This window comes from Sylvia atricapilla, chromosome 6 (assembly GCF_009819655.1).
Source record: "Sylvia atricapilla isolate bSylAtr1 chromosome 6, bSylAtr1.pri, whole genome shotgun sequence".
NCBI classification, from domain to species: domain Eukaryota; kingdom Metazoa; phylum Chordata; class Aves; order Passeriformes; family Sylviidae; genus Sylvia; species Sylvia atricapilla.
In genome coordinates, this window is record NC_089145.1 from 9,886,980 (window position 1) to 9,906,791 (window position 19,812).

At 45.6% G+C, this 19,812-nt stretch overlaps 2 protein-coding genes across 3 annotated transcripts; both read left to right on the forward strand.

The window, feature by feature from the left end:
- The first annotated feature begins 22 nt into the window (after window positions 1-22).
- KNSTRN (kinetochore localized astrin (SPAG5) binding protein) lies at window positions 23-4,367 on the forward strand. The gene is made up of 8 exons (XM_066320671.1): window positions 23-130; window positions 1,036-1,168; window positions 1,313-1,369; window positions 1,593-1,680; window positions 2,733-2,853; window positions 3,182-3,234; window positions 3,362-3,436; window positions 3,992-4,367. Exons 1-8 carry the CDS (start codon window positions 67-69, stop codon window positions 4,121-4,123), a joined length of 723 nt encoding a protein of 240 aa, XP_066176768.1. The 5' UTR covers window positions 23-66; the 3' UTR covers window positions 4,124-4,367.
- Window positions 4,047-19,812, forward strand: IVD (isovaleryl-CoA dehydrogenase). 2 transcript variants are annotated; one of them, XM_066320670.1, is made up of 12 exons: window positions 4,047-4,119; window positions 7,339-7,428; window positions 8,697-8,748; window positions 11,359-11,528; window positions 13,000-13,093; window positions 13,341-13,477; window positions 14,008-14,104; window positions 15,175-15,268; window positions 16,428-16,509; window positions 16,972-17,076; window positions 17,715-17,787; window positions 17,907-19,812. In XM_066320670.1, exons 2-12 carry the CDS (start codon window positions 7,351-7,353, stop codon window positions 18,038-18,040), a joined length of 1,116 nt encoding a protein of 371 aa, XP_066176767.1. In that variant the 5' UTR covers window positions 4,047-4,119; window positions 7,339-7,350; the 3' UTR covers window positions 18,041-19,812. The 2 variants fall into 2 exon arrangements, with proteins under 2 accessions (XP_066176767.1, XP_066176766.1); XM_066320669.1 differs by lacking the exon at window positions 4,047-4,119 and adding an exon at window positions 4,443-4,574.

Consider the following 19,812-nt stretch of genomic DNA (forward strand, 5'->3'; position numbering starts at 1 on the left):
ATGCGCCCACCCGCCCAACCGTCCCCGCGCGGTCCGGTTTGAACCCGTGAGGGGAGCGCGGCCGCCATGGAGGGGCGATTCTCCCGTATCCCCGTGCACGGCCGCCTCCACCGCCCAGAGCCGACCGCAGGTGAGTGCGGGGCACGGAGGGACACCCGGGGGGCACGGCTGGCGGGGTTCGGCCGAGGGGTGCAGCTCCACGCTGCCTGCCTACGTAGTGGCTGTGCTAGAACATAGTCGGAAGCTTTATTCCAGTGTTTTGTCCGTATTTAGGACTTAGGTTAACGCTCAGCCTGCTGTGTGTACCCTCCACCGGCTGAAGGCAGCGGTCTGTTGATGTGAAAGATGCTTCATTCACAGTCTCTTACTTTTCTAAATCTTTAAATGCTGCTTACAGCACTTTATAGCATTTTATAAGCGGGAGGCACTTAGGATTAGCGATAAGAACATGGGAGCTGGGCTGTATCGGTGGAAACTCCGCGTTGCTCCAATGTAAATGTGCTCATGGGTTTATCATTTGAAAAAAACTCGGGGGAGAAAAAGCAATTTCTAAACCCACTGAGTGAACAAAGCTTTATATACTCAAACAGTCGTGATTTAAGAGAAATAAATTCTACATAAAAAGCCACTTTGCTATGTTGTTTTAGTAGCTATTCACTCATAGCAAAATATGGAGGTCTCTTAACAGAGTTTCACGTGGGGCTGTGTTTGTTTTGCTTCCAGTATTGAACAACAACCTTGTGACGTGATGTCTGTTTGATGTTTAGACCTTCTTTATTGTTTATTATCATTTAAAACTCTCATTAGTGCTAGCCTGGTAATTGTATTTTAACACTGTCTTACATCTGACCTATTCGTGGCTTATTCTGGACCCTTGATCCTGGGTAAGACTTAAGGACTGCTCTTAGTTACTTCTACCTTAAAGTCTCCATTTTAGCCAGATATAAGTGCTTTACCTCAAGTTAAAGGCTTAAGAGACCTTAAAGGAGGTTACTTCTAGGCCGTGGCGTTTTCACAGTTGCCTTTTTCTTGCAGAATTGCAAATGGCTTTCCCTTCAAAGAGAAAATGTGTCAGCAAAACATCAGAGCCAGAGTTCAGCAAGGTTCCCAACCTTAACTTTCCCTCAAACGTTACAGTGGACGGTGTCTTCAAGGCTGCGAACCAAGGGTAAATCAAAGCAAAATATTGCTGGATTTATTGGGCAGACGTCCTAAAGATGGCTCATATTGCACATTTTGTCAAGCTAATAGTCTTGGTGACCTGCAAGGACATAGTAGTCCTCTGCTAATTGTATTTTATCTCCCTTTCAAGGTTGCCTAAGTCTGACAAGAGAGTTGAAGCGGTTTCGAAGAAGACAGTGGCAAGACGGTTTGTCCCTCCCATCTCTGGTAGTTGTCCTGGTGCTGTGATGTTCCTCTGCAGAGGGTCATGAGGAGCTCTCCCCCGTGTGCAGCTTTCTGCCAAGTTTGCTGGTTAAATCTGTTGGTCAGAAACAAAAGCAAACGCTTAAAAAGGGGCATATCTGTGAGATTAGGAGATGTGCAACACTGGGTTTTTTTAGCCCCTGAGTCTTTGCTCTTTAACTCCACAGCCCTCTCAGCAGACACCAGCTAGAGGCAGAGCTGAAAAACAAGAATCAGTTGGTGGAAACACTCAAACAACGACTAGCAAGAGGAGAGGTAAGGATAGGGGAGAAAAATAAATAAATTGTTGAGTAATTTCTATGTTCTGATCCATAGAGGGTGTTGTTAAGAATTGTCTTGCTTGTTTTCTTGTCTTCATCAGAATGTCCTTGTATTCTTCTGCAAGTTGTTTCTCCCATCTGCTCAGCTCTGGGGAAGCTAATCTGGGAATATTTTGTCTGGTTCTGGGCTCCTGGTACAAAGGAGATATGGATGTACTGGACAGAGTCCAAGAAAGGGCCACAGAGATGGTTAAGGGAGTGGGGGAAAGGCTGAGAGAGCTGGGACTGTTCAGGGACTTCTGTTTCAAACAGATCTGTTTTTGTGGAATCAGAAGGTGTAGATCCAGAATTGGCACTTCATTATTCCCTGGCTCTCAGAGATAACTCTAGGATATGTCTAGTACTACTTCTGTCATGTAGAGCAGGCCTCCTGGTAATGTACAGCTGTAAAATCTCACTTTGTTTTCTCGTTCTCAGTCTGTGGGATGATCATTCCTCTTATCTCACAGCTTGATTTTCTAAAGAGCCTCTGAGACCTCCTATGAAATATTCCCAAAGCTTGTGACACTATCAGCCAGATCACCCTAATCCACATGCTTATTGATCCTCTTGGAGAATTGCATTCAACTTGGGAGGTTGCTCAGCTTATCCAATTGCCTGGTAATATCTGGATTGTGTAGGGAATAATGCTGTGCCTTAAAGAGATGACACCCTTTTCTTCACAATGTTTCTATGCTCCTCAGTGAGTGCATTATTTATATAAATGGGAGGGAGCACAAGAAAAGCTAGAGCTGCCTTAAAGGAATTCCTCCATGATCAAATTTTTCTAGTAATTGCTCTGATGTGTGGATGTAATAAATGTATTAATCCTGTCAAGAAGCAGGAGCAAGGACCTGCAACAGCCTAATTTGCTGTGGTGACAGGGACAGAAGACAAGGTCTGATTCTCAGTGCCAAGTGCAGCACTTGTGAAGTTGTTATTGTCAATATTACTAAGAAGAAAATCTCCTTGGAAACTTGCCTCACGTTCAACCTGTGTTAATGGCAGGGCACGATTAAGTTACGGGTGTTACAGAAGGAGAACGAGAGGCTGGTCCGTGAAGTTGAGAAGCTCAAGAAAATTCAGGAGACATGCATGATGATTTTAGAAAGCAAAAACATCAGTCCTGGTAAGGAATTTGCACTTTGCTTACATCCTGCTACTCCTTCTCCAGAATGTGGTTTGGTTTTTTTTGGTGTTTTTTTTTTTTTTTTTTCTTTTCTTCTGTTGTGACTATTCATAAGAAATTTGGACTGTGCTTCCTTTTTTAGAGATTAGTGCTGGAATTCCGGGGTTTGGCGGGTCTGGGGAGATTTTTGTGGCTTAAGAGAAAGAGTAGTAGGCCTGAATTAACTAACTTTATTTCTTGCTGTAGAAAGTTACTTTGAAAAACCATTTGTTCTCTGAGTAATGTGTGTATTAGAGGTTCATTAATGCAGCTCCTGAATTACTTACAGGTAACAGCATAAAGGAGGAAGAAGAGATTCATGCTTGTCGGGAAAAGACAGCAGTAAGGAAAACTTGAAGTGACCTTTGAGGGGTCTGTGTGCCCCTACCCTTCTCTCCTGATGCTGAAACAGCTGAGATTCACATTTATTTGCATCCTATTAAAGATAATTTTCCTTTTGACTCTTCAGACGCTGACTAAGAAGGTCACAGAAGAATTGATGCAATTTTGTCACACAGTTGAGAAAGAGGAGGAGATGCTTGAGGTAAGACTGACTTGACTAGGCAGTGAGGCCCAGGCCCTCGGGGAGGTTATTTTACTCCTCCCAATCCTCCTTTCTCCACATGAACCAGATGAAAACCTGCAGTATTTCTCTTGTAATGTAAAGACATGTGTTAAGGAAACTGTTACTCCCCTTTTAAATGGAGGGATCCCCCAGCCTGGTTGTTATTCTGGAAGTCAGAGCACTTGATTTAAATTGGACAGTGTTGCAGAGCAGTGGCCCAGCAATGACCCTGGGTAACCTCCGGGGGAGCAGGGAAGTGTGAGTGCGAGTGGCCTCAATAATTACCTATATATACACCAAAACAGTCGTTAAATTATAGTTCTACAATGTTTGATAAGACCTAAAATATGACGTTATGGGAGACTTCCTAAACTTTGGTCATAAATAAATTTACATTTTCCACAAGCAACCTAGGTAAAAGAAATCACAGACTTATCTTAGGTTAGGAGGAAGAGCTCAGATTCTTTAGGATTTGGCGTTTCTGTTCCATACTCTGGCGTTAGTAAAACGTGGTGTGCACTGACTTCTCCACAGGCTGCGATGGCCAAGTTGAAATCAGCGCAAGAGGAAAACCAGCGTGCCCTGGAGAAGCAGTCCTACTTCCAAGTTCAAATTAAGGAATGCACAGCCATGCTTGAAGATCTGGGGGAGCTCCTGGCAATGTGAGACACGAGGATGGACTGGGATTTTTGCTTCTTCACCCCTAGTTCGGTGGTCCCTGTTTGTCAAGCCTAGTCTCCGTGTTCGGTGATCCGAACGCCAAGCTGCTCGCTGCCCCCCGGCGGGGTAGGGACGGACGGGGGGCTGAGGCAGCAGCGATGGCCGGTTGGCCTCGTGCCGGGCGTTCGCCGCTCCGTTCCGGTCTGTGGCGTCGGCGGCTTCAGTTCATTAAAGGCGCTGCAATAACGCCGCTCCCGGCTCTCGAGGGGCGGGGCGCTGCGGGGCCGGGCCGCGCCTGCGCGCGGGGCTGCGGCGGGGAGCGGCCATGGCGGCGGCGGCGCTGGGCCGTGCGGCGGGCGGGGCGCGGCGGTGGCGGGCGCTGGCGGTGCCGCGGCGCGGCGGCGCGGGGCTGGCCGTGGACGACACGGTGAACGGGCTGAGCGCCGAGCAGCGCCAGGTACGGGCGGGCTGTGCTGTGCCGGGCTGTGCTGTGCCGGGCCGGGCCGTGCCGGGGGCGCGGCGGGGCGGGCGGGCGCCGGTTGGCCGCGGCCGGGGCGGGCCGCCCAATCCCCGCGCGCGAGGCGGGGGCGCGGCACCCACGGACACGCGGCCCGCGGGAGTCGCCGGCCCCGCGCCGCCTGAGCCAACGGGCCCTGCGTCCGCGGGCTGTCGGAGCGGCCACAACCGTCGGACACGCCATCGTCACGGAAACGCTTCGGTTCGCTTTTGGTGGACGTCACGTCTTCCCGTGAGAAGTGTTGCAGCGCTGCCAGCTTGTGCTCCTGCCCAATGGAGCGCGAGAAGATTTAGGATGATTCTTAGAACTCACTGCGGGTTATGGTTTTCCTCTAAGGGGCAACACATCTGTGTGCTGGTGACCAGTGACAGGAACCCAGGGAAGGGCAAGAGCTGGGTCAAGGGAGGTTTAGGCTGGAGATTGGGAAAAGGCTCTTCCTCCAGAGGGTGATGGGGCACTGGAACAGCTCCTCAGGGAACGGTCGCATCCCCAAGTCTGCCAGAGCTCAAGGAGCATTTGGACAACGCTCTCAAGCACAGGGTGAGATTGTTGGGGTTTCCTGGGCAGGGAGTTGGACTTGTTACTGAGAACCGCTGAAAATGCTGGGAAAAATAAGACTCTAACACTGTCTTTAGTGTTAGTGAGTAAGGCATTACTTTACCAAGAGGTGTTTGTGTGACTGACGAAGTTCTGACCTCCACACCAACCCAAGACATGAAGCTTTTTCACTTACACATTTTTAGCAAACAAATGAATATTTATGGGTTCTAAATTGCATCATTCCCTTTATTAATTAGTATTCTGTCCTCTGTTGGTTATTGATTTCCTACTCTTCATGCTAATCTGGCCCACTTTCTTTAGTCTTTTTATCTTTTTTTTTCAAATGGGGAGTTTCCAGCTTTCTAGGCTTCAGTCTCCTCTGTGTCTTCTGGTTACTCCAACATGTCTTTGAAGGGCCATAAATATAAAATCCCACGTGTCCAATCTTCAGCTCCCTCAGGCTTTGTTTATTGGAGCTTCTCAGGATTAGTTTTACCAAACTTAAGGTTTTAGTGATTTAATGATTAAAGTATCAATAAGTGTCTGTGAAAAAGAAAACTAGTGCTGACTACAAGCGGGCGTGCTTACAATTAATTAAAACAGCTAATGAAAAATTAGTTAGGAAAGTTAGATCATTTCCAACAGACTGATGATCCTTGTGGGTCCCTTCCAGCTTGGAATGCTCTGGGATTCTATGATCTTTAGCTTTGCTGTGTTCTTCTGTGTGCAACAGCAGCCAAGTGCTGACCATTCCAAATGCATTCCCTTCTGCCCCAGGGCTTGGAGTGAAGGGCAGTGTCTTTCCACGGCTGCTCCACACAGGCTCCTGCCAGTGAAACACTGGAGCTTCAGCCTCACTTCCCAGATAGTTCTGATGGTGCAAGCATATGGATGTGCAAAATAAACTTACTTGTTCTTCTTTCTTGCTACAGAATTATTCCTTGCCACGTTTGTGTTCATGTTTGTGGCCTTATCAGCTCGAACTGATGTTTCTTTGTACTTCTATATGCAGCAGATATAAAAGAAAGTGTCAAATGTTCCTCATTCCTGTCTGTCTGGTGGAAAAGCTAAAAAAAAAAAAAAGATCAGAAATAATCTTCAGTAATATTAGTGAAACTGTGAATTAAAAGCAATATAACTGTTATAAACTGGTCTGGGGTATCAGGGCTGCCTGAGTCTATCCTCAGTCTCTAATTGCTAAAGATTTTTTTTAATTACAGTTTTAAGCTTTTTTTAATTTATTTTAAGCTTTTTGCTGAAGTGTAATGCAGTCAGCTTTGTCACAGTGGAAATATATCTAATGGCTTTTGGGCTGTTTTTTTAAGTTTCTAAATCCAGCAATGGGGAGAAAGCTTGTTTGGTAGTACTGGAATCCAGCATTAGTGTGACTCTGGAAATTTAACATATCTTCTCAACTGTGTAAAAGAGGATACTTAGGTTTGGGGCCTCAGAGAAAGATAGAGGGGTGTCTTTCTGGAAAAAAAGCTTACCATATGATCCAGACCAAAATTTTAAATCTTCCTGATAAAAATATTTAAGATACTGTATGTATTTTGTTAGTATGTGTATAGAGTTCTGTGGCATACATTTATGTAAGTGTTCAGGGTTTAAAATTTAGAAAAATATTTTGTGTTTTTAATAGTTGGATCAATGAACATTCCTGGCTCTATCAAATTGCCCCAGTGTAGATGTAGTAAGGTGGATAATGTAGTTCCAGTTAGACACACAAACAGGTTTTACTTGGTGTCCCTGCTTATTACAGGCATCTGTACAGAATTAAATGATGCTGTAAACAGCTACTGGATGGGGTTAGCACATTGTAAACTCAGTTCATCAGCTTCCAAAGTTCCCTGCCCAAAAATATTCCTGAAACCCCAGTGCAGGCAGGAGTTCAGGAGCCTTCTCTCATGTCAGGGTACAATTAAAGTTAAATACTGAGAGGGACTAAAGTACATCAGCTCCTTTTAAAAAGGCTGAAGAAATTACCCTTTTATGTGGCATTTCAGCCAGTAACCTGACCTATGGATTTCTTTATGGTCTTGTGCTTCAGGGTTTGGGATGCTGGAGTGGCCTGGTGAAGGAATTCTGTCAGGATCCAGGAGAAGAAGACAACAATATATTGCTGAGATGTAACGGATGTGTTTTTCCTCCCCTCTTTTCCCAGCTTAGACAGACCATGACAAAGTTCTGCCAAGAGCATTTGGCTCCGAAGGCCCAACAGATTGACCAGGAAAATGAATTCAAAGGCATGCGGGCAAGTATTTCATGTGTGGTTCTGAAAGCCTCTCTGGGCTTTGATCTCTACATTAATCCTAAGCCACACCACAGGAACATGTGCATTAACTTTTCAAACTTAAAAGCCACAGAGAAAACCTTTTCTTGATTTCCTGTTTTATCATTTGTTACCAACTTTCAGCAAGCTATAGCAGAACCCAGCGATAACGGCCATAATAAAGATTGATCATGGTCTCGTTTGGATTCTTATAGTGGGATTTCTGACTGTCTGTTCTGGCTCCTTCCCCTCCATGTGCTTTGTATACTCCTGGCTCAGTCCCTTTCTTGGACATGAATTTCCTCTCAGATTTGCTGTGAAAGTATTGTGTGCAAATGCTGAAATGTGGAGTTTTGACTGTTCAGCTGAAACTTGCCTTTCTAATAAACCCAACAAATTCTATGCCACGGGGTGCTTGGATTGATGGAAATGAGAGAGCTGACTATTGGTTTTTATAAGCTCCACAAGACTCAAAAAGCTCTAAACATCTGCCAGGATTTCCCAGAGCTCTGATGTTGACATTTCCAGGGATGTATGTGCAGCTTTGAAGTGAAGTGTATAAATTTAGCCTGGCATTCCAGATGTCATCCAGAGCTATTGTATGATACTTTTTGAAGTCTCTGGAGATATTCCCTGATAGTTATTGCTGGACATTGAGGCCGTGTGAGGAGTGCTCACCTATGTGTCCACCACGCAGCAGAAGAAAGGAGCAGCAGGGAGATGGCACCATCAGGACACGTGTGGGCCCCCTGGTGACAACATCCTTTGCCACTGCATTTTATCGTGGCTGTAACATTCCCATTTTTTTTAATCTTCCCCCAAGGCAGCTTCCTTGGCTTTAGTTGCCAGCTCTTGTTTTACTGGAAGAGTGCCAGCTCATACCAACACTTCATATTTCCAGGGTTTTAGTAAGGGATAGTTTATACTATTACACAAACATTTTCCTTAGAGTGGGCAAGAGTTAAATATTAGGAGGTGTCCTTCCAGAATTAAATTTCAGCATGTGAATTTTCACTCAATTCCACAAACTCCTCCCATGTGTAGCGTAACTTGTGTCCTTGAATCTGTGTGGTTTCTCACTTCCCAGGATGGAGGTGCACTGCGGGAGAAACAGGTATTAGGGTTGTATTTGCCTCATTCCTGTAATATCTCACAGATAAATGGATGTGTCCAGTGAATTACCTGGGGAAACTTGTTATGCTGATGCCCAGACTGCCAGTTTGGGCTGATTTCTTGTTCTGTATTCCTAGGACTTTTGGAAGAAACTTGGAGAGCTGGGAGTTTTGGGGATCACAGCCCCTGGTAAGTCTCTTCCGATCTTTTACCTTCTGGTGGGTGATTCCTCAAACAAAAGAGAGACTACTTAAACTCTCCAGTTCACAACAGCCTTGTCTGTCGTGTGGCATCCATTTTGTCCTATCTTTATGTTTTAAAGAACTCTTTCCCAACTGTTATTTTTTCTTCTCTGACTTTGAATCCTTTTTCCTTGTTAGACAAAATGCCTTTCACAGTTTAAAAACGCTGCTCAGAAATGGTTTCTCCAGATGTAACATATGTAGCTCAAACGTATTTCTGCTTCTCTAATATGAAACAAGTTTTGAAGGAGGAGAGGTAGAGATAAAAGTATCCCAGAACAAACATCCATCTGTAATGGGAGAAGTTGAAGGGTCTAAAATAATGCCCTGAAAAGCTGTGATAACTAATGGGGAGCTGACCACAGCCAACCAGTCGGAAAAAAATCAGGGGAAATCTTATTCAGCCTCGTGCAGGTTAGTGAAAAAGTGTTGTGATGAGTGTTACAGACGAGTGTGATTGTGCTGAATGCACCAAGGCAGGGTAATGAGGAGAAGCCCTTAGTGGAGAAAAGCGGCTGATGGGGCCTTTCTTTCCCCATGGAAAAGTCTGTTTTCTAGATGTGGCTGTGCAAAGGCTCTGCAGAATCCAGCTGAATAGCAATGCGTCGGAATAATGCCTCCGCCTCGCTTTCAGCGCTGAAAGATTCTGCATTTCTGCTTTCTCTCTCTCTCCTCTTCCCCATTTACTGCTGCTCCTGTTTTTCCTCACTCTTACCTTCTTTCTTCTTTGATGTTGTGCCTGAGGCTTACAGCAGTTTCCCACACTATAAATAAGCCATCCCCTCATGAGTCCTGTCCTTCTTGATTTCCTCAAAGGTTTACCTCTAAAACCCTCCTACACCCAGGATTTTTTGCTTTATTTTGAATTGTGGAGTTGTTTGTTTCTTTATTGACGTTGGTTTTGTTGGAGGAGACTGGGATTTAGGATGTGACAATTGTGTGGAATCTTAGGAGGGTGTACACAATTAATTACACGTTTGGGCTCCGATGCATCAAGTCTATTAAGGGAACATTTTGAATAACAGTGCTGTTTATTTTCTCCTTAAAAAACTAAGATATCTGTGGTGTTTGTAATTTTCCATTTGTTTTATGAAGTGCAAAGTGAAGAAATGTAAATATGTAGTTTCTATGGAATGATAATACAGGCATGTCATATGCAAAGAGTAGCTTTGAAAGGGCAGCATCATTTGAAATCACACCATGCTTTGTGCGATATGAGGAGATGTCTGTCAGGATCATTTTCTTGTTCCTCTTGCAGTGTAAAGCAATCCTGGATTTGTGCTGCTCATGGTTACCTCACCTTTCTTGAACCAAAAGCACCAAACCCAGCTATTATATAGGAATTAATTAAAAGCCCTCTCGTTTTGGCATATGTGAGAAATTGTTAAACCCATCTTTTAGGATACTGATAGCAAACCCCTGAACTTGTGTTTGTGGTAGAGAGAAAAGATTTTAGAGGATAAAGGGCCCGGCAGACAAAAGGCAGGAGTCAAAATGAGGGACATGGGAGGAAAGGCTGCGTGTGGTGCCAGTGGCTGTGGTGTTAATTTGAGGAATTTGGGACAGCAGCCCCCTGGAGCTTTGGTCGTTCTCAGCACACCCAAAGATTTGCTCTTACCCTTGTTGCTCTTGCTTGCAGCCTTCACATTGATGACAAGTAAGTGCTCCCAGTTTATGTCCCCAGCTGCTTCTCAGCGTTCATGTCCTGTTGTAGTGCTTCACTTAGCAGTGCAACCACTTGCTTCCTACCTGGGGAACAAAACTTTTAGGTTGGGAGGTGACTGTATTTGTGTGTATATAAATGTGTTCAGAGGTACATGTGTGTATATTTATGTAGGCTGTTGCCTCCTCAAGGCCGTTATGCATTTCTCAGCCTTCTCTCTTTACCTGCCTTCTCTCTCCCTGTTCCACTGTGTGACTTTAATCTTTACTATCAGTTTTAGGCTCAACTCTAGATGCCTAGCTGGGCTCCCAGTGCTGCTCTGTCTTACTTCATCCTCTCTTGAAATCTACATGCTTGTCACTGATGAATTACGTTTACGGATCATTCTCCTTCTCAGTTGGCCACTCATCAAAATTCTGGTGTCCTGCACATATGTGGGCTTAGAACAGTCCTTAGTGCCACATTTTTGAGCAGTTTGAGAATTCCTCACTTGTTAAGGGGCAAACATAACGTGGATTTTACAAACTTTGCCTGTGTTCCTTTGTTCTCACCTTAAGGAGGATGCAACTTGGTGATCTAATCTTTGTAGTAATACTAAGGTTGATAAGAAGGAGTCTTTATTGTGCAATGTCATGAGCATGTTCAAGATGCGTCCTTGTGCATGTTCTACGTACAAACTGGGTCAATTACGGATTATGCTGAAGACAAAATATCACTGTGACTTTAAGATGAGAAAACTGAAATTCAGAGAGGATGGGGAAAGCCAGAAGTGCCCAGCTCAGGACTGGCAACAGTCAAACCCAAAACCTTTCTATTGAGTCCTGGATCTCATTGGATACTGAGCAGGATCTTGTGCATGTGGTGGGTAACATGAGCTTTTTCCTCTTTTCCCAGCGGAATACGGTGGATCTGCCCTGGGATACCTGGACCACGTGCTGGTGATGGAGGAGATCTCCCGGGCATCAGCATCAGTGGGACTCAGTTACGGGGCCCACTCCAACCTGTGCATCAACCAGCTCGTGCGCAATGGCAACGAGGCCCAGAAGCACAAGTACCTGCCCAAGGTATTGGCCTGCAGGAGGGACAACTGGAAAGCATTGGGTTCTGGCTGCAAGCATGACATCTTAAGTACCAGCGGATTTCAGTGACCAAAGCTTAAGAAATACTGAATTTACCAAACTTGCCCTTTTTCAGCTATTCAGTTTTTTTCCTGTTAATCCGTATTGACCTCATCACATGCTCAGGTCCTTGTCTGCAGGCAGCACAGCCCAGCTCTCTGGAGCTGTGTTACTAAGGGAGGCTTTGAGGTGACACTGGAGAATATTCTTTCAAATTCCCAAATAATTTTGAGATCTCTGAGTGGAAGTCACTGCTTTCCTATTTTATATTCTCTATTGCTCACTGCCCAAATGCTTGGTTTGGCTGGTAATTAACTACATGTGAAGCTTCATCATCACTTGGGGCATTGATGTTGTAACTCATAAATGCATTAATTAGATTTCAGTTTTTAAATGCATGTAAAAACAATGAGCACATTGAATCCCAACTACTGACATTATCAGTGAAATTATCAGCATAGGGAACTTGATTTAAACGACGTGCAAAGTACAGTGTCACTTCCTCAAAGCACTGTGCAGCCTGCAAGTGTGTAACCCCGAATTGTCCTCCTTCCTCAGGTGTATTTTCATGCCTCATTCTCTGCCTTTCAATGGGATGTGAAGTCACTTCAGCTCTGACTTGTTTTGGCTCCTTACAGAGCACTTAAAGTGCTTAACTAGATTTGAGCACTTGGGGATTTCTGTAGCAATGCACTGATGGATTGAATTGGTTGAGCATATCCTAAGATTGAGTCTGCTCTTTAAAAAAAAAAAAAAAAAAAAAAAAAAAAAAAAAAAAAAAAAAAAAAGGAAAAAAAAAAAAGTAGAGATCAAAAGGAGGAGAAGATAGATGAAAGTACACAGGGAGGAAAAAATAAGGCAAGGAGAAAAGGGCAGAATGAAATAACAGTGAAATGGGAGCAACAGCTCTGCCAGAGCCTGGTGTGAGCAGGCACAGGAGGAGGGTCCATCTGCTGCTCTTGGGGGGTGAGTGTGGGGGGACTGGGCTATGAGAATGTTGCAGAGAACTTTCTCATCCCTTTTCACCCCTTTGTTGGCCTTTTGTGTTCACCAGCTCCTGTTTGTGTAAAAGGGCAGCAGAAAGCCCAGGCAGGATGTGGGGACAGGCATATGGCTGCCTGCATGGTTCCTTGGCACCTTCCTCATGTGTTGTGCAAGCAGGGCTGTGCTTGTCTAGCTCAGACAGAGCTGAGTCACCCTTCTCATCCCACTGGGATTTGGTTCTGTTCCCTCAGCGCAGCACAAGGGAGCTCCTTGCTCAGGCTGTGCTGGGAACAACAGCTCTCATTTGAGTCCTTGCAGAGAGCAGCAACTGTGGAGGCTCAGTGCAGGAAAACAGGTGGAGAGGGGGCTAAAAAGGGAACACAAACAATGCTGCTGGTCTTCATCTTCTGCTAATATTTGTCTTTTCTTCCAGCTAATCAGCGGGGAGCACATTGGAGCCTTAGCCATGAGCGAGCCAAATTCTGGGTCTGATGTTGTGTCCATGAAGCTGAAAGCAGACAAGAAAGGTAAAGCCTGTCCTGTGCTGCCCAGGGAGGTGCTGGAGGCCCTATCCTTGGAAATGTTCAAAGAACATTTGACCTTGCAGTCAATGCTCTGATTCACAAGGTGGTGATGGACCAAAGGTTTGACTCAACCATCTTGGAGGGTCTTTTCCAACCTAAGTGATTCTGGGAAGCCTGTGTAGGGAATAAATGGAGTGGGAATACCAGTGTTGCTGTCATGAGCTAACAGATTTCATCTCTTGGCTTCCAGGAGACTACTTTGTTTTGAATGGGAACAAATTCTGGATCACCAACGGGCCGGATGCGGATGTTCTCATCGTCTACGCTAAAACCGACATCAACGCTGTCCCAGCTTCCCGAGGCATAACTGCCTTCATCGTGGAGAGGGTAGGTTTAGTCATTCCCACAGGGTGTTAAAGCAGAATCCTTCGTCCTAACTGCCTCTTTTGGAGGTCAGCTGGTTTTCCTTCCATAATTGCTAGCCTCTTTCTTAAAGACAAACTGCTTTCTGCCTTTCAGACAGGAAAGGAACCTTTAACAAAATAAAATCTGAGATCAGTAAACCTTCTGATGGACGTAACTTCATTATTAGAATAGTTCAGTTACTGGCAGAGCTTGCAACCCTTGCTGTAGGAGAGCCTGTGTTGGCAGCTCTCCAAATAATTTATTTATTTGCTGTTTGTGTGCATTGGAAAATGAGTGCACAGTGTTCATATGTGTGTGTTTCTCTGTCCATTTGCTTCCTCTGCACTTGCACTTAGACCTGATCTTGTTCTTAGATCAGTTTATCTCCCTCGTTGCACCCTACACATGTTCCTGTGGTCAGGGGAATTTCACTGATCTCTCATGATTTTCTTTAGTCTGTCTGAACTGAGAACTGAGATGTGAAATGTATTTTTACTGCCTTGACTTTGCAGGGAATGCCGGGTTTCAGGACAGCCCAGAAGCTGGATAAGCTGGGAATGAGAGGGTCTAATACCTGTGAATTGATCTTTGAAGACTGCAAGGTCCCCGGTGAGTTGGGTTCAAATCATGGTGGTTTCCTATATTCATGATCAGATAAATTGGATCACTAATTATACACATGTTTAGCCAGCGACCTGGAGGGCTTTGCAGATGCTTATCTGCGCCCTGGCAGCTTCTGAGAGAGATGGTGGAACTGGAAAAATGCAATCTGCTGGATTGCAGGGAAGGAGCACATCCTTTGTTAGGTCACTGCTCTTTCACCCTCATGGACCTAGTTCTTAACCACTGCTTCTCCAAAGCCTTGCTGAGGCTTCCCAAGAAACTTGTTTCCATTAGAATGCCTGTCTTGTATGGAGATGACCTACTTTGCCCTGAAGGTTTTCTCACTGGACATTTTCCAGCAGGCTGTTGTAACATTTCTGAGTTCTTTTGGGGCTGGGGCCTGAAAATGGACATCCTTTCCTCCTGTAAGTTAGTACAGCAGAGACCTCTGTTATAGCAGTATTTGTTATTCCAGTGGCAATTTTTGTTGATAGAAAAATTCCAGCCGTTCTAGAGCAAATGGAGAAGGTGTCTTATCCAGAATCATAAAAATCCTGATTGCACATTTGCAGAGCCAGGAGCTCTCCTGCTCCCCATATAGACCTTCAAAAGCTAAAATGGAAGAGTTTCAGCTGAAATCTAACATGTCTGACTGTATTGGATCCTTCCACCCTGAAATCATAAAGGCCAGTGGTGCAGTGTCCCAGGAGTCATCGACAGGGAACAGCATGTTCTCGTGGAAAGAGGATGATGACATGGAGAAGCACATCACTGCAGTGTTGGAAGTTAACGCACTTGGCACTCTGGCCATTAATGCTCCTTCTGATATTTGGCTTTGGAAGCTGAAGTAGTTTTTTTCCAGGAAATTGTTCAGGCTATTCAGTCATTTTTCATAGAATCCCAGAATGGTTTGGGCTGGAAGGATCCTTAAGTTCATGCAGTCCCAGCCCCTGCCATGGGCAGGGACACCTTCCACTGGCTCAGATTGCTCCTCCCCACAGTGAATGTAGGCCCTCAGTGAGTAGCTTGTCTGAGTTTTGCACATCAATAAACCACTTTTCCTTTGCTCTTTGCAGCTGAAAATGTCTTGGGGACACTGAGCAAAGGAGTCTATGTTCTGATGAGTGGATTGGACCTGGAGAGGCTTGTGCTGTCTGGGGGCCCCTTGGGGTAAGGGTTTGTCATCTTTTATAGGTTGTAAGGCCAGAAGGGTTCTTTAGTGATCACCAGGCCTGGTGAGGATCCCTTGGGGCCTGCAGCTCTTGGTAAGATGGATCCTGGATGGAGAACTGGGTTACTGGGGCAGCAGAAGAGGAGAGGCTGTCTCAGATGTGGGAAGGAAGCAAGGTGCAAGGAGATTCTGTGGCTGCTGGGTGTCCCAGTCTAAACCAGCACAGAACTCCAGCACCAGCACAGCTGCTTGACTGGTTTCTCCCAGAGGTGCTCAGTGCCCTCTCTGCAGTCACCACTCACTCATATGTGCTCAGCCTCATCCTGGAGCTCTCAGCTCCTCCTGCAGTGGTTTTCAAATTTGAAAGCATCTCTGTGGAGCCCCCTGTGAGGGGCAAGGGATATGGGAGAAGCAATGCCAGAAAGGAAGTTTGCAAGTCTGCCTGCCAGTGTCGACTGAGCCTCTTTTTATCAAGACTGATAATTTCCAGAGCAGGCTTTGGAAATTATCAGTCTTGATAAAAAAAATTCCAGAGATACAAATCTGCTTCAGTTCCCAGTTGCTGGCTTGTGTATCTTTATGTTATTACTCAGGGAATAACCAGTTCATTTGTGTTATCAATTCCTTAGAATTTAACATCCAGAGACTCATAGACTGGTTTGTTCTCCATTTATTCAATCCTTAAGCTCCACAGTAATTATAGGCACCCCACAAATCCTTTTGTCCTCCCAAGTGGTCTCCCTGGACTAATCCTCTAGCGGAAAGACCAACTTCCACAATGCAGGAGGAGGATTTTATCCCCTCCTTGTTCTTACCTGTGCATTTTTTATGGTATTGGCTGATACTCCTTGAGTTGAGAGGTTCTGGAGATAAGAGGCAGCATGAACTGTCCTGGCTGTGGTTGTGAGAAAGCTCTTCAAGTCTCAGTCCCCTGAATTAAAAGCTCAGACTTTCGCACGGGATGTCCCAAATGAGCACTGGGGGAAAATATAGCACCTTTGGATTTTATTCTTGGCTTTGTTTGAGTGGAGCTGTAGGAAAGACAGCAGGATATCACTTTAGCTATGAGAATGTTTTTGCCTTGGGTTGCACTTCCAAAGTTTAAAGTATTATTAATTAATAGTTCTGCTGTTTCCCTTTTCCCTCTGCTCTTCTTAGGCTCATGCAAGCTGTTCTCGACCATGCAATTCCATACCTGCATGTCAGAGAAGCATTTGGACAGAAAATTGGTCACTTCCAGGTGAGGCAGAAAAGGAATTGGGAATTTTTGTCCTCTTTTCTCTTTAAAACTGAGAAGACTGACAGCTTTGTTGTGGGAGCTTTGCATGGAGAAGGTCACCTGCTGTTCCTGCTGGGTCTGCATGATGTGATAATTAATGGCCAGGGCTAGTGAAAGGTTCCTGCTTATGACAAAGAGATGGAGCTGGATGAACTTTAAGGTCCATTCCAACTCACTGAATCCTGGGATTCTATGATGTGGTGAGAAGGTGGAAAGACCTCTGAGCCTGCTGCCCTGAGATCGCTGTTGGTGGGTGAGGAACTGTGGCTGATATCTAGGGGTCTGTGGATCAAGAGAGCCTCCAGCTCCCTCATGTCTGTTGGGTCCCTGTCTCCTCCCGTGTGGTTTCTCTGTGGTATTTTGGGGAAGGGGTGGTCCCCCTCACTCACGTTAACTGACCTCCCTTGTCTTTGGGCTGTGCAGCTCATGCAGGGCAAGATGGCAGATATGTACACACGGCTCATGGCCTGCCGGCAGTATGTCTACAACGTGGCCAAAGCCTGTGACCAGGGACACTTCAACGCCAAGGTGAGCTCAACTCCTGCCTGGGCTGTGTGTCCTGGGAAATTCCTCCAGTCCCAGAGCCTCAGCTTGGGGGAGCCTCTGTACAGTGAGTTCCCACAACCCAAAGGGTGTTTTTTTCACACCCAAAGTACCTTTTTTCATTCACAAACTAAAAGCAAGCCTCCTTCTACAAGGCAAGAGATTTAGCAGCATCAGTAGGGGTTTATTGGAAGCCCAGACAGATGTCCTGGCTGTTGTAAATGCTGTAGCAGTTGTTAGAGGTGTTCTCACCTCCACCTGTCACCACACCTCTGTTAGAGGAGGATGTTGAGTATTTAACAGCAGGAGCACAGAGTTCTACATCCCAAAGCAAATCCTGTTGGTCTCCTGAGGGATTGATGGGCCTTTGTGAGAGTGCCGGCTTCTCTGGGACACTTTTTATTTTTTCCTTCATCTGTCTTCATGTGGCCTTTACAGACCTGCAGTGAGTGTTCTGTAGTAACAAGGACACTGCTGGAGCTCCCTGTGCCTCTGCTTTGTGATCAAGTAGTTCAGGGTTCTTAGCAGGTGTCTGTAGATTGAAAGCAGCATGAGGGCAGCACAGGGACTGGAGATGGGCAGGTGACACCTTTCCTGAATGTCCCGTTGTCACTGTCCTGTAGGACTGCGCCGGAGTGATCCTGTACTCAGCAGAGTGTGCGACACAGGTGGCCCTGGATGGGATCCAGTGCCTGGGTGAGTCACTGACAGCTGGACAGAGCCAAGCACAGTGCAAGAGCATTTCCCCCTGCTTTCCCACCCTCCGCCCTGAAACTGGGGACGAGGAGTGACCTGCGGCTTTTTCTGTGTGGCAGGTGGGAACGGTTACATCAATGACTACCCCATGGGGCGCTTCCTGCGCGACGCCAAGCTCTACGAGATTGGGGCGGGCACCAGCGAGGTGCGCAGGCTCGTCATCGGCAGGGCCTTCAACGCCACCTTCAAGTGACACTGCCAGAGCAGAGGCAGCACCGTGACCACCACGAGGCCTTGACCGCGAGGCTGGAGCGCACAACTCGGCTTCTTCCTGCCTGCCATTCCAGCATCGTCACTTGTGGAGTCCCCTCTGCCTCCTGTGGGGACAGATGCTGCTGGACTGAGCTTGGACAAAATGAATCAGAGGGTACATGGAAGGAGAAGTGGTTTTCCCTCTTTTGTGATCATCCTGATTCATGGTGTTCATGAGCTGTTGATTCTCAGCTTTGCAAGGCAGAGGTTCATCCCCACACCAGGCAGGTTGGCAAAGGGTGTGCAGCCACTCCTGCACACTCCAGAAAGTCAACCCAAACCCACCAAAATGGACAATGAGGGAACAACTTTGTTCTTTCCAAAAAGCCTGAGTGCCATTAAACAGTTAGAATTTAGCATATTGCCATTGGAAGGTGAAACTTCCTGCTGTGACCTTCCAATGGGATTAATACCTTCCGTTTTGGGAACTTGACACCAACCACATTGTGGGGTTGCTAATGTCAGTGCTTAAAATTGTCTGTGCACAAGCAGCATTTTAGGTGCTGATTCCTAAAACCTCCTTAAATCCCATGTGTGTTTCTTTGCAGAATTCCTTTCCTATTTGCAGAATTCCTTTCCTATTCTTGCTGCTTCTGGAGTTATTTGGGTGCAGGGCCGAGTCCTTTCTGTGCTGACTGACTGCTCCCACCAGGTCATTCTCTGAGTTGTCACCATCAATCACTCTGGGGACAGTTAACACATCAAAGCTGTGTCGTGACATCTGTGAATGAAGCAGGCAGAAAGAGCTGACTTCTTTGGGGTTTGGTTCCCTCTGAAGGTTGTTGTTTTGGCCAAGCCTGTCCTCACACTCCAATTCCTGGCAGCTGAGCAATGTGTTTGTGAGTGATCTCAGTGCATCTTGTATCCAGCAAATTGGGGCTTAACCAGCTTCTTAAAGGAAATCTCTCAGCATCCGTCCTGCCAGCCTTTTAAGTGTGAATCACAAATCGAAATGGGCTGCTGGAAATGTGATTGAACAGTTAATTAAACAGTTGCCATGTAGGCAGCTCCTAGCAGTTTTAACAAAACTCATCTTCAACTGTGTGTATTTTTTTGTTGTTGTTGTTGTTGTTGTAGTTGACTCCTGTCTATACCAGGTAGACAGTAGACTAAAACAGAATTTTAAAATGCTACAGATTGAATACAGTTACTTTTCCTGAATTGCCAAGTATGTCACCAAGAATTTGTAAAAGTGAAAAAGGGCAGAAAAAGCTTCTGAAGTCCTGGTGGTAGCACTTTGCTCCAAAGCTTTATATTTATTCAGCTTCAGTGGGTGGCTGTCACTCAGGAAGTGTCCCAGGGTTTAATTTTCAGCCTAAATATCTGGATAGAGGGTGGACAGAGGTGCTTTGTCAGGAATATTTTGTTGAGCTGCATCTGAAAATGCTGTGGAAGTGAACCTTGAGGTGCACTTCATATGGGAAATACTCAGTGTGTTTCTATCCATGGATATAAGAATTTAGTTATGTGACCAGACATTTATATTTTATCACAAAATGATTTCTGGATCACTGTTAAGATCCATTCCTGCCAGAGGAACTTTTCTAGGAAGTGTCAGAGCCATGACAGGATGGTGTGAGGTTCAGATTGTTAAAAATAGGTTTTCTAAGGTGGAAGGAAACCAGAGATTTTTAAACCTGTCCTTCAGCACTAGATAGGTCTGACTTTAATACACATAATAAATAATGCCTTCACTTTCCAGGCTGATCAGCA